The sequence below is a fragment of the Corythoichthys intestinalis genome, chromosome 6 (genome assembly GCF_030265065.1).
Source record: "Corythoichthys intestinalis isolate RoL2023-P3 chromosome 6, ASM3026506v1, whole genome shotgun sequence".
Classification (NCBI taxonomy): Eukaryota; Metazoa; Chordata; class Actinopteri; order Syngnathiformes; family Syngnathidae; genus Corythoichthys; species Corythoichthys intestinalis.
Window position 1 is genome coordinate 9,084,712 of NC_080400.1, and position 14,850 is coordinate 9,099,561.

At 37.4% G+C, this 14,850-nt stretch overlaps 1 protein-coding gene across 5 annotated transcripts in view; it reads left to right on the top strand.

Moving 5' to 3' along the window:
• The window catches only part of LOC130917360 (nectin-1-like), a 588,953-nt gene that overhangs the window by 177,106 nt on the left and 396,997 nt on the right, over positions 1–14,850 (top strand). For all 5 annotated transcript variants that reach the window (XM_057838682.1, XM_057838684.1, XM_057838683.1 and 2 more), the window contains one exon: positions 5,850–5,967. In XM_057838682.1, the coding sequence (XP_057694665.1) occupies positions 5,850–5,967 (118 nt within the window). The remainder of the gene's footprint in view (positions 1–5,849; positions 5,968–14,850) is intronic.

A 14,850-nucleotide genomic window follows, 5' to 3' on the forward strand; every position in this document is an offset into this window, starting at 1 on the left:
CTATCATTTTCTTGGTGTTGCGATGTGTGTAATTACACAAAGTGGCATGATATGAATCCAAAAGGCATGCGTTTATGGATAAATGATGGAATATTAGCATTTCCCCAGGTGTGGTCACACCCTTTAATAAATACCGCTGGTACTATTGCAAATAGCAATTAAAGTGAGTAAAACAAATAAATTATGGATAAAAATCGGAATAATAATATAACAATAGTAGTAATAATGTAACGAATCGGGTTCTAATGTGGCGGATGTGTTTTGTGTTTTGCACCTGTGGCTGACGTGGCAGAGTGAGAGAGGATTTTTTACTTTCACTCTTCATGTTCTGCAGGCGTCAGCTGTGGCGGACAGTAGGCATGTTGTGTTGCACAAGTTCTAAAATAAATGATTAAAAACGAGCTGGCGATTTCTTTGACAATGTTACAAAAATTAATAATTGTCAGCTTAACTTATAAAGACTGGCAAACGGAGGTCAGAGGAGGACGGTCGAGATCGTAGACGTATTGTCGAGCTAGTTCACGGACTGGCACACCACGCTCATATTTTCCGATCATTTCTAACATTTCATTTCAATAGCAAGCCTCACCTTTTTTTCACCACCTGCACTAACATTTTTGGAACCCATATTGATTTCTCTCTCAAGAAAATCCACTGTGCGCCGTCTTGCGGGAAACAAAGAAACTGGGGCGCTAGCATTAATCGTCGTATGTCGTCGGATGTAGAAACTAATAGCGAGTCAAATTTTATGTCGGCTGTTGAAAAGATCATGTGTCGAAACGATCGTATGTCGAGGTGCCACTTCATGTCAAATCTCCAAATATCGGCAATGATAATCGGCCAGACCAATAATCGGTCCATCTCTAATACACATGTCCAAGAAATGATATATTCTTGAGTTAAAGACTCCAAAATTTCAAAGATGGATACACGTTGAAGTTTTTAAAAAATGATCTCACATGATTAACTGACGGAAATGTTCATTGATTTACGTCTGATTCATTTCGACACCTCTACTAGTCGGTAGCGGTACTTGAACAAATGATTCGGAATAAGTCTTCACAGACTGAGTTGAAACCACAAATGTATATAAATTATCTCTCCGTCGTCATCTAGGGTATTTGCGTCCTCAAATTAACAAGCTAATTAATTGATTGAACATTATGATCTCATTTCTCAAAGCCAGTGTGGGTAATGAGCAGAATAAGGCTGCCTATAATGATATTTTTATGCATGTAGTAACTTAACTTCTGGAGCCTCACATAGGTCACCCTGTGCCTGCTGGCTGTGTTGTTAGTGGACCCACTCGCTTCAGTTTACGGTAAACAAAAGTCAACTTAGCGACGCCTGCGCAAACAAACTGAGACGTAAATGAGCTGCTGAATATGCGGCGCTCACCCTTCCTACTAAATAAACATTCGGAGCCACAAGCCTGGTAATAGAAAAAACTTTTATTTTGGGAACAGTGACAGCTACAGTTTAGAGGTACTATACTTTTGGGAGTATGGACTCATTTTTTCCCTCCCCTTTGAACCCTGCGGCCTATAGTCCAGTTAGTTAATACAGTCCCTGACAAAAGTCTTGTCGCTCATCCATTTTGTAGAAGCAATTGCTAATAACCTGACTTTTATTTATTCAATTGGTTTCAGAAATGGCTCATATGAACGCTAAGACCCTCCCAAATTATGGTGAATGTACAAAAATATATTTGTTTCACTGAAAAAAGATTTATCATTTAATGAAGACATAGAGGTCCAATTTCGGCAAGTCAAAAGTTTTGTCGCCTACAGAAATTAGTGTGAAAATTGAACAAAAAATGTACTTCTAATTCAAAATATGTTACATAACATAAGCGAATTAAGTAGTGGTGCTGTGAGATCCAAATTTAATATTTTGTATGACTTCCATGGGCTTGAAGGACTGCATCCATGCGGTTAGGCAAGGATTCATACAATTTATTGATGAAGTAATCAGGATCATCAAAGAAAGCAGTCTTGCATGCCTCCCAGAGTTCATCAACATTCTTGGGTTTCGTCTTCCATGCTTCCTCTTTCATCTTGTTCATGTCTGGTGACTCAGGCTTGCCAGTCCTGGAGGATCTTGATCTTCTTTGCCTTGAGGAACTTTGAGGTAGAGATTAAAGTATGCGATGGAGATAGGGCTGCAGCTATCGAATATTTTAGTAATCGAGTAATCGACTGAAAATTCTATCGATTAATCGAGTAATCGGATAAAACAAATATATTTTCAGGTGAAGAGCAATTATAGATATACATGAGAAAACAAGACATTCTATCATTTTCAGTCAATCAATGTCTTTATTTTTTTTATGTATATTGTTGAAAACAGCCAACAATTGCATTTCAGATGTAACTAGAATTTTAAAAAATGACTAATTCACTGCTTTCACTCAAAAAACATTTAGATCTTATTTTTAAAAAGTATATATATATTATATATATATATAAACACACCTAAAAATGCCTTTACGCTTGATAACACACATCACTTAAAAGTTAGGATTTTTTCCCACGTTTTTCAATTGAATTTCTATTTGCGTCAAGCCATTTTTAAGTTCTAGTTAAGTTTTAAGTTAGTCTAAACTGTAAGTCCTGATAGGATTTTGAGTTTTTCACTGTTCAAAATACATGTATGATACAGGCTGTATTGGAGCACATTAGGGACCAGTGCTACTTGGTGTTTTATCCAGCAATGACTACTGAGCTAAAACTGATAGTTAGCATTATTGAGTTTTTATTTGACTCCCTCATCACTCCACAACGCTATGTTATGTTAAAGCCTGTATGTAAGACACGTTAGCCACGCATCGAAAGTGGTCTTAATTAATTGAAACCTAGCCCTCCACAGGGCTAACGTAAGGTGAGCTAGTAGTGACAGTAACGTTAATCTTATATATTAGCGCTTAGCGCTCTTTATTAGCGCTTAGCGCTCTACTGCTTTAAGATGGCGGCTGTTTGCCAACGCAGCCCAGACGCGGCCTAGTCTGTCATTGTGCATCTAGTTCAACATACATGTGATCTCTATGAGACTCATTGGACGCTACCTGCAACTAACGTAGCATGTGCGGGCTAGTATTTAGCAACGTCGGCGTCGTTTGTAGCGGTTGTCGGCTGCAGTAAGTTTTTTTTTTTTGCTTCTTCCTCTACGCACGTGACATCAGCGCGTTGTCCCGCATTAAAAGTAGTCCGAGCAAAACGTGATGCTTAGAGCTGTCAAAATAAACGATTACTCGAGGTGAATAAAATTACTCGGATCAGTTTTTAAACTCGAGTTACTCGAGTTGCTCGAGTATTCGTTTCAGCTCTAGATGGAGAGCCATCCTGCTTCAGAATTTGTCCCTTTTTATGGTTGGGAATGTAAGAGGCAGCTAAGATTTGTTGATATTTCAGACTATTTATTTTGCCTTCCACCCTGTAGATCTCTCACACACCATACACTGGATGTAACCCCAGACCATGATTTTGCCAACACCAAACTTCACTGTTTTGTGGCAAAAGGTGGATTTTTTAGATGACTCTTCCATTGAATTACACCACGGTCGCCGCAAATATTGCAGGAGACCTACAGGAGTCCAATGGATCCGGGATTCACTCAGAAAACAGTTGTCAAAATTATCCAAAAATATCAGACTATCAATACTAAAAATGTTGTATCCGGATACGATATTGATTGCAAAATTATCAATTGTCAGTTATTCATTTTTGCACAACCACAAGTCATGAGAAATTAGGTGTAATGGTTTAAACTTGACTTTGCAATACTCTTGATCGTCATAAACAAAATCTTTGCATTTTCCTTGTCAACTGTTTAGCGCCAAAAACCAGAAGCCAAGGGGAAACGCAGTGCCAGTCCAGACTAGAAAGTCACTACCTCAGTGTAGAAACTAAAATGGTTCTCGGAGCTCGAGTTCCTGGTCCTGAGTTCCTACATGTGTGAACATGCAAAATTGTGTCATCGTCCCCCAAAAAGTTCTAGGAACTTTAGACAGTTACAACAGTGTGAAAGCAGCTATTGGCTCTCATTTTTGGCACTTGACGTCCAATTCATTTGAACTGAGAGGGTGGTTGTGCATTCGCTGCCATCTGATCTTTGTCAAAAGTACACAGATGTGAAAACAGTGTCTCAACTAAAACCACCCTTGAATTTATAGGCTTTCATATTTTAATGAGGATAGCATGCAAACAATGACAGACGGGGAGACAAAGACCAATTGAAACCAATTGTAACTAAACATTTTAAGTCAGATGTGTGCCCAATCACTAATGAGTGGTTTAAAGCTGCCCTGCCCACTATAAAACACACACCTGGTAAGAATTGTCTTCATGAGAAGCATTGTCTTATGTGCATCATGGCTCCGTCAAAAGAGCTGTCTAAAGACCTGCGATCCAGGATTGTTAATTTCTATAAAGCTGGGATAGGATACAAAACCATCTCTAAAAGTCTGTATGTTCATCAATCAACAGTCAGAGAAGTTGTCTGCAAATGGAGAGAGTTTGGCACTGTTGCTTCTGAAGTGGCCGTCCACCAAAAATGATGCTAAGAGTTAAGCGCAGAATACTCAGAGACGGAAAAAAGAACCATATAGTGTCTGTTAAAGACTTACAGAATCACTGGCACAGTCCAATATTTCTGTGCACACTTCAACTATGTGTACACTATGGCCAAGAATGGTGTTCATTCGAGGACTCCACAGAGGAAGCTGTCTAAAAAAATATTGTTGCTTGTTTAACGTTCGTAAAAAGGCACTTGGGCACTCCACATAAGTTATGGCAAAATATTTTGTGGACTGATGAAACCAAAGTTGAATTGTTTGGGAGTAAAACACAATGTCGTATGTGAAAGACAAATGGAACAACTCACCAACATCAACACCTCATCCCCACCGTGAAGCATAGTGGAGGGAGCATCATGATTTGGGGCTGTTTTGCTGCCTCAGGGCTAGGACAACTTGCAATCATTAATGGAAGAATGAAGTCAAAAGTTTATCAGGAGGTTTTGCAGGAAAACCTGAGGCCGTCTGTCAGACAGTTGAAGCTAAAAAGAGGATGGATGCTGCAACAAGACAATGATCCGAAAAACAGAAGAACAAATACACATTCTGGAGTGGCCAAGACAAAGTCCAGACTTGAACCCCATTGAGATGCTGTGGCATGACCTAAAGACAGCAATTTATGCCAGGCACCCCAGGAATCTTGACTAAACTACAGCAGTTTTGTCAAGAAGAATGGGCCAAGATTAGTTCTGATCGATGTGACAGACTGATCTGCAGCTACAGGAAGCATCTGGTTGAAGTTGTTGCTGCCAAAATGTGATGGTTCACTTACCCTTTTCCCCCTTCTGTCATTGTTTGCGTACTATCTTTACTAAAATTTGAAAACCTAATAATGTTTGGGTGGATTTAGTTAAAGCAGACACTGTTTTTTTCGTCTGTGTGATTTTGACAAAGATCAGATCACATTTGATGGTGATTATATGCAGACATGTGAGAAATTCCAAAAGGTACAGATGCTTTTTTCATACAACTGTAAGATAATCTCTTTCCTTTTATTTTTGAGAGACAAACAGTGAAAGTCTCAAAATTTTCTTGCTCTAAGTAAACGAAAAAGTGCATTCCGTGTAGAACCAGCAGATATTGTCCTGTCGCACCACGCAACGCATCAGTTGTTGACAAATTGAAACAAAAGTGAGACAAGTCGAGAATGCCGTAGGAAGTTCGGTATGAGAACAGAACGCAACACGTCTGTTTTGAGTTGCAGCAAATTCTTGCCATATTTTGATGTGGAAGGTCTGCAGTAGTGGATTTGTGTGAACGTGCACTCCTCCCACAGATGAACCCGAGGTGAAGATCGAAGGCTTCGACGCTAACTGGTACCTGAACCGCCAAAACGTGCAGTTGACCTGCCGGGCTGATGCCAACCCACCTGTCACCATCTACCAGTGGAAACTGTGAGTGGTGTCCACACATCATAGATTTGAGCATGTTTTTTGTCTGTTTGTTTGTTTTGTTGTATTAAATAACTGTGATTGTTTTCACCCAAGCAGTTTTTTTTTTTTTTTTTTTTTTTAACTTTGTTGCTGTTTTTTGTGAACTCGTTTTTTTAACCCAAAAGCTTTTGTTTTTTTAACCTTTTTTTTTTTTTTTTTTCTTGAGTATGTATGTATGTATGTATTCATCATTAACTCTGCGTGCAGCACACATCCAACAGCAGCTAACGTTACTGTTTACATTGACTGACGCTGGACTGCTGTCGGTGTGCAAACACCACAGTAATGGAGGGCAACCACTAGAGGGCGACATCGGCAAATCTCTACTCAGATAAGTCAAGAGGCAGAGGCCCTATTGGGTTCGTCAACAAATTATTTATTATTTCTCTGTGGCTCGGTAGCAAATGCGCCATCGATTTGTACCAGTCCTGGTTGGGGATCACAGCTGAGTTGCTGAGCCAATTACATGACTGCATTACGCCAAAATGATGACACAAAAATCTGCAAATTTAGGCCAGAACACTATGACCCACTACCCGTCCAAAGTGCATGAGTGCCCTCTAGTGGAGAAAAAAAATGGTACCTCTGAATAGGATAATGTGTTGCACCTCATCGGTGGAACTGGTAGGGCTACTGCCGGCATCTCTGGCAAAAATAAAGTCAATATGTAGAATAAAGAGGAAAAATGTAACCACTCTGGTGTAGCCCAAAGTAGCAGAGTAAGAGAAGTCACAAATCTTCACAAATCTATTCAAGTGAAAGTAAAAATTGTGTGGTAAAATTACTCTAAAAAGTACATTTTTCTCAAGTAAATATAACAGTGTAAATGTAACGCGTTCCTACCCAGCTCTGTATATATATGTATACATATATATATATATATATATATATATATATATATATATATATGTACTGTATACATAGTCAGTGGGGCAAATAAGTATTTAGTCAACCACCAATTGTGCAAGTACTCCTACTTGAAAAGATTAGAGAGGCCTGTAATTGTCAACATAGGTAAACCTCAACCATGAGACAGAATGTGGGAAAAAAAGCAGAAAATCACAGTTTGATTTTTTTTTTTTTTTTATTATTTCCAAATTAGAGTGGAAAATAAGTATTTAGTCACTTACGAGCAAGATTGTAGCTCAAAGCTCAAAGAGGTCTAACTTCTTCTAACGAGGTCTAACCAGGCTCCACTCGTTGCCTGTATTAATGGCACCTGTTTTAACTCATTACCGGTATAAAAGACACCTGTCCACAACCTCAGTCACACTCCAAACTCCACTATGGCCAAGACCAAAGAGCTGTCAAAGACAAAATTGTAGACCTGCACCAGGCTGGGAAGACTGAATCTGCCACAGGTGAAATGCTTGATGTAAAGAAATCAACTGTGGGAGCAAATATTAGGAAATGGAAGACATACAAGACCACTGATAATCTCCCTCGATCTGGGGCTCCATGCAAGATCTCACTCACCCCGTGGCGTCAAAATGATAACAAGAACGGTGAGCAAAAATCCCAGAACCACATGGGGGGGACCTAGTGAATAACCTACAGAGAGCTGGGAACACAGTAACAAAGGCTACTATCAGTAACACAATGCGCCGCCAGGGACTCGAATCCTGCACTGCCAGACGTGTCCCCCTGCTGAATCCTGTACACGTCCAGACCGGTCTGCGGTTCGCTAGAAAGCATTTGGATGATCCAGAAGAGTACTGAGAGAATGTAGCCACGTTTACATGCTGACTTTTATTCATACCGATTCAAATCATTCCGAATGAAAAATTCACATCAGCTGTTTACATGTCACTTCATCTATTCCGATCCAGCGTTTACATCCTTTTATTCCGAAAGGACGTTTGACAACTGCCGTCTGACATGCGCAGATTAATCAAAACAAAGCGTCACGTTGCAAAACATTGAGATCGATCGTCAGATCAGCTGCTGTTTTAACTTTTCGAGTGGAAACAAAACTTCAGAATGATACGCCGTTCATTTAAAAAGTTGTGTGGGTGCGCTGTGCGTGTGCTTGGAAGCCATGTTGCAAGTGACGTTACTTACGTCACCAAGTGACGTCACCACGTCAGTACGGAGCATGTGCAGAAAGAACGCAACCAGACACCATTCCGCTTCCCTGTTTACATGATATAATTTTACTTCTAATCGGTTTGGGAAAAGGAATATTCCACCCCTGTGAATCGGAATGAAATTCCATTCGGTTTGGGCCTGTTCATTCCGAATGAGGTGTTTATATGGAACACATTTATTCGGTTTGAACAAATATTCCGATTGTAATTGGAATATTTGGCTCCATGTAAACATGGCATGTGTTGTGGTCAGATGAAACCAAAATATAACTTTTTGGTAGAAACACAGGTTCTTGTGTTTGGAGGAGAAAGAATACTGAATTGCATCCGAAGAACACCATACCCACTGTGAAGCTTGGGCGTGGAAACATCATGCTTTGGGGCTGTTTTTTCTGCAAAGGGGCCAGGGCGACTGATCTGTGTAAAGGAAAGAATGAATGGGGCCATGTATGGAGAGCTTTTGAGTGAAAATCTCCTTCTATCAGCAAGGGCATTGAAGATGAGACATGGCTGGGTCTTTCAGCATGACAATGATCCCAAACACACAGCCAGGGCAACAAATGAGTGGCTTCGTAAGAAGCATTTCAAGGTCCTGGAATGGCCGAGCCAGTCTCCAGATCTCAACCCCATAGAAAATCTGTGGAGGGAGTTGAAAGTCCGTGTTGCCCAACAACAGCCCCAAAACATCACTGCTCTAGAGGAGATCTGCATGGAGGAATGGGCCAAAATACCAGTAACAGTGTGTGAAAAGCTTGTGAAGAGAATACAGGTAACGAGTGGAGCCCCTTGCACATCTAGTGGTTGACTAAATACTTATGTGCCCCACTGTATGTATAATATATAGTTTTTTGCTGTTTTTTTTCTTCTGGAATTTTATTATTATTATTTATTTATTTTATGCAACTTAGTTTTCCTACCTATTTTATTCTGACATAGTTTGAGAGGGTTTTAGCACACTTATGTATTATTACTTTTTTCATGTAATTTTTTTTTGTTATCTCAAAAAGTTTTTTTTTTCTAACCACTTCCCACTCAAATTGTTTGTTTTATTTGTCTTTAACTATTTTGTTTTTTTTAAACCCACATTGTGATGCACACCTCTGTGTTCTATGTATAAACCTTTTTTGTGGGTGTGTACAGTATACTGTATGTGGGGCGCATAATAAAAGAGCATAATGATTACAAGTTAACAAAATGAGTGGGCCTGCTCAGCTTGGTCTCTGTGTGGTGCAAATTTTTAAAATGAGGATACCGTGATCTCCTTGCCTTGCAAAATCAATACCCATTGGACAGAAAATAACAAGCAGTCTTAGTGATAAACAAGTAAATCATTTTTTAGCCATTGACTGCTATTGACGGTTATAGACGTCCAATACATCTGAACTGGGAGAGGCTGGCAGTAAATAGTCGCTAAATAAAAGTCATAGGCTAGTAGCATACCACAAGTAACACATCACCTTTGCCCATTAATATTCATGACATTAGCAAGTGTTGCTAATGAACTCTGGGTCAAACTCGGGTTTGTCCCTCATGCTAGATGCATGTAAATAGCAAAATAACGAACGAGATGTTTACTGAGCTAAACCTACTAATTCTGTCCAAAAATGATGTCGTTGGTGCCAAATTCACTGGTGAAGATGTGGAAGAACATACAAATGTACAGTTAGGGATGGCTTGCGTGTCGAGGCCTGAAAAAGACGGGTGAAAGAGCCGAGTTGATCCAGAGGTAGCTTTTTTATCGACACTTTTTTTCTTGCATGCGTTGCCTTACGACACTAACGATGACATTCTCCTGTTTCAACAAGCTATCCTTTACCACCATATGCCCTGTCTTTCTTATATATTAGATTCTGGTTGTCTTCCATCTCTGACCGTTCTTGGGAGTAATTTATATTGCTATTTTTGTGTAGCGGTTGAAAATCATAGGTTTAGGAGTTTGACTTTTGGGGCAGGGGGGGACACAACATGTTGATGACCCCAAAACGCAGTGTCAGCAATAAAATTAACTTACAAGAATATTTATAATAATAAGTTGAAAATGAGCGTTTTTTGTTTCCCGTCATTCGTGAGGGTAATTCTAAATCAGGCTGCTTAGAACAGCTATACTTTGCGCCAAGATCGTCATCCATTGAATATGGTACGCCTGCTGGTGTCGTGCCAATGTAGTTACCATATGGAGGTAGATTTGTGTCTTCATTATTCAATCCCCCCAAAAAAGTTGCTTCAATAGAAAAAAAAAAGTTGCTTAAATCAAAATATATATTTTTAATAAAAAAAAAGTCACTTCAATTAAAAAAAAAAAAAAAAAAATGTGTTTGAATGCAAAATAAATTTGAAACGAAAAAATGCATTTGAAAGCTTTTTTTTTTCATTTTTTTTAAATTTTAAATAATTATTATTATTTTTTTGATTGAAGCAACTTTATTGATTGAAGTAATATTGTTTTGCGTTTGGGCCACATTTTGGCTAGGACATTTGTGTCCTTATTATTCAATCAAAAAATAAGTTGCTTCAAATAAAAAATATATATTTTGAAAAGAAAAACATTTCAATTATAAAAAATAAGTTTTTGAATGCGAAAAAATATTTGAGACTCAAATATTTGCATTTGAACACTTAATTTTTCATTAAAAAAGGTTTTCTTGATTTTAGCAATCCTTTTAGTGTGACATCTGTGTCTAAATTATTCAATCCCCCAAAAAGTTGCTTCAATCCCCCAAAAATATTTTCAAACAAAAAAAATTATTTGAAAAATAAAATTGCCCTCCCTTAATTAAAAAAAAAAAAAATATATGCAAAGCAAATGACCGTCTAAGGTGCTCGTCATATGATCTGTTCGAAAAATCATTTTGACCCATTATAAAAAAAAATATTTTTTTTGTTCATTTCATTCATTTTTGTTGTTTGTTTTATTGCTTTACAACTTTTATGTATATAGGAAAGTCAATTACATGCAATTACACTTTTCGGCCACCAGGGGGGCCCTGGCCCCCCTTAAACTCCGCTTATGTTGCAAATGCTACTCAGTAACAGCCAACGAACACTTTTACTTTTTTTTTTTTATTAATAACAAATCTTAATTCAATTAATTTATATACACTTCCCCATTACTAAGATAAAGCTGTTAAATCTTGAGCCTACCTGTCGGCATGAATAGCCTGACTATAAAAAGACCAAGGCCAAACATGTATAGTTTATTTAAACATCCGTATTTTGGAAAAATAGGCCTACATGACTGTTGTGATATATAAATAAAATTTTCATTTTTTTCAGGTCATTCATTGTCAGACAGAAGAAGCATGGCAAAACACGCGAAAAAATAAGTAAAAATATCAAAATGGCTTACTTCGTCCTCTGTAGGACCATGGCTCCCAACAAAATGTTTACTGCATATGAAGGTGAAAGGCTTCACCTTGCTGGCGTTAAACTGGTCTTTTGGACGTCCGCACAAGTTCATCCATTGTTCAGTTTTTGGCTTCGGGAAACGTATGAAGAAAACATCCTTCATATGTGGAAGGTCGTAATGTCTAGAGTCGTTCCTACAAGTTCCGTATTAGCAGCTGTGTTTACTATTTTTTGAAAAATTACCAGCAGAAAACAAGCAGTACTAGCATTGGCTGTATGCGAGCGCACTTCTATATTGACCTCCTTCCGGTTTACAATGGCGACGTCACGCAGCCTTGCGATCTAAAAATGCTATTGCAGATTATAGTTAAATGTTAGCTGATGGCAAAATAGTGAAAAAGATTTTACATGCTTCAAATCATGGGTGGCAAACTCATTTTTGCCACATAACATTTATGTCTCCCTTTGGAGGGGCATTATGTCGGCCAAATAGGGCTATTATGATTAATCCCCTAATCAACAACTAATTGATGATCAAATAAATCAAAAACTATTTATCGTTTAGAGACTTTGTTGATATCAAAACGGTCAATCCTCTTTCACTGAGCCTTTTAATTGCGTATATTTATTATTATTCCTTTTTTATTTATAAAGTACAACAGTAAATGTTTTTTATTTTTTGTCATTTTTTCACATTAATAAATGGTAAATATTCTTAGTTTTAAAGAGTTACATATATATATATACATATATATATATATATAATGTGTGTATTACATTGTAAATAGTATATATTACATAGTACATTAATAATAAATATTCTTTTTATTTATTTTTTATTTTTATATATATATATATATATATATATATATGTGTGTGTGTTTATATGGCGGAAAACACAGACAAGGCTAAAAAAGCAGTTTCTGCTCTTGCACCCGTTTTTAAAATAAACTGCTGTATTTTAAGCCAAAAGAACTGTTGTGTTTGATAGAACAATATGTCTATATGCTGTCATAGGGTTTCATGGCGCATTAAGCCCACAAACTATTTTTAATTTGTCCGTTTTACCCTGTAGAACCCCGTTTATGGACGCCGCGCAACCGCTTTTGTTTTAGCCCAGCCATAAAAAGAGTAACGACATGTAACTAATTATATTTATTATTTGAAATGTCGATCATTTTTAGCTTAAAATCATTAAGTGATGTCTTATATTTGTTTTATAAAAACCTATAAAATTATGCACTCGCATATTTTAAACTTTTAAACAAATTACGTCACAGTGAAAAAAATTAGCGTCTGTAAATATGTCACGGATATCTACCTCTTAACAATCGCTTAATTGTATTTTTTTCTTGTTACTTTCACATTTTCCCCAATAATTTAGATGATAAATAATCGATCCAAATGAAGAAAAATTGAAAAAAAAAAAAAAAAAAAAAAAGTTTAAAAGGTTTATTTGATATCGAGAATCTCGACCCAGTCCTTGACGTCTGCGATTTCTGTATTGCGACCCTTCTTACCGTATTTTTCGGACTATAAGTCGCGTTTTTTTTCATATTTTGGCTGGGGGTGCGACTTATACTCAGGAGCGACTTATGTGTGGAATTATTAACACATTATGATATAATTTCACATGTTGGTGTTTTGCAGTGACACTGATGGTTTTGTAAAGTTGTTAGCATGTTCTTATGCTATAGTTATCTGAATAACTCTTTATAGCTATGGCCACGTTCGCGTTCTGCCTTTGGCAGTGTATGTTCAATTGTATTATTGACTTTTTTTATCTTGAAATGGATGCATTTAGTTTGTGGCGCTTTCACGCCCACGTGAGGGCGCACTCGCACTTGTTTACGTGACACGCCAGAAGAAGACGGACAGCTACGTAGCTCTGAGTAAGTGAGTGAGTGGGCGAGTTAGCGAGAGAGAATAGACGGCTGCGAACCTACTTTCATTGTTTATGCTTTTAAATCATCTCTACAGAGGCAACGCCTGCGTGTATCATCTTTTCTGTTGTTGTTGTGTGTTTTCCACCCGCGATCGGATACTTAGAGCCAGTTGTGTGGTTGTTTGAACGATGTGCTAATGATAGCGAACACATGCTAACCTGTTACTTATTACTAATAGTACCTAATTATCATTTATTTACTTTGATGCGAACCTGTTTTCTATTGAGGACCAAATTGATTCAGCAAATTATACGGACGTCCAGCATTGTCTTTTGGGAGTTCGCTGTAGAGCCAGGACCGAGCCGTAACGTAGGACAGTATATTCACATTTCGTTGTTCATACACTGTACACTGTACATTTATTTAGCATGTTGTTCTCTATTGTATTTTTATATTAAATTGCCTTTCAAGATGACATGTCTGTTCTATGTGTTGGATTTTATCAAGTAAATTTCCCCCAAAAATTCGACTTATACTCCGGTGCGACTTGTATATGTTTTTTTTCTCTTCGTTGGGCATTTTATGGCTGGATCGACTTATACTCAGGAGCGACTTGTAGTCCGAAAAATACGGTATATTACTGTGTATCACCCATAAAATCACCAAAAACTTCGGCTGTGGCCATTCACAGCTGTGTCTTGACACTCGGTGAGACACACTACACGGAGTTTTTGGATCGAAACAGGGTAAGTACATGATAATATCTCGTTAAAATCATGGTGTCTTTAATTATGCTCTCTGATGCTCTCACCTTGAGTTTATTTTTTAATTTTTTTAAATGCCCTCAAGTTAAAACATTTTCTTCCCCCCAAAAATTGAGATGTTAAGCTTTCCAATGATGTATCACACATGCATATTGGACAATTTTGAAATTTGGCCAAATTGGGGGTGTCGGATCGGAACTTCAAGTCACCTGAGTGTTTCCCACCATATATAAGTGGAAAAAATCAGTACATATTCTCATTTAATGTTTAATTTTAAAAGTTTTTGTCCGGTTATTTGATCATATTGTTTTATATGCATTTTTAAAACAAAACTGAAAAACAATAAATATTCTCTTAATTTTTAGTTATTTATTTAATCAATTTTTAATTGTTGAACAAAAGGGGAGGTTGGAAAAAAGGGGTGGAAACCCATAAATTATATTTTATTGTTTTTAAGTGTTTGTCTATTTAAAAAAAACTAATAGATAAATAGAAGCAGTAAATGTTCTTACCGTAATTTCCCAAATATAAGGCGCACCCGTGTATAATGCGCACCCCAAATTTACTTGTAAAATCTAGGGAAAATTATTGTATCCGTTTATAACGCGCACCCTAATTTTAGCACCAATAAATAGAAGAATACAAGAAAACAGAGCTGGTGTACAGATACAGAAATGTCATTTTACTGAATGGTGAAACACAGCACAAGCATAGCACATTGGTAGTTCAACACATTACCATAAACTGACAATATTTACGGTA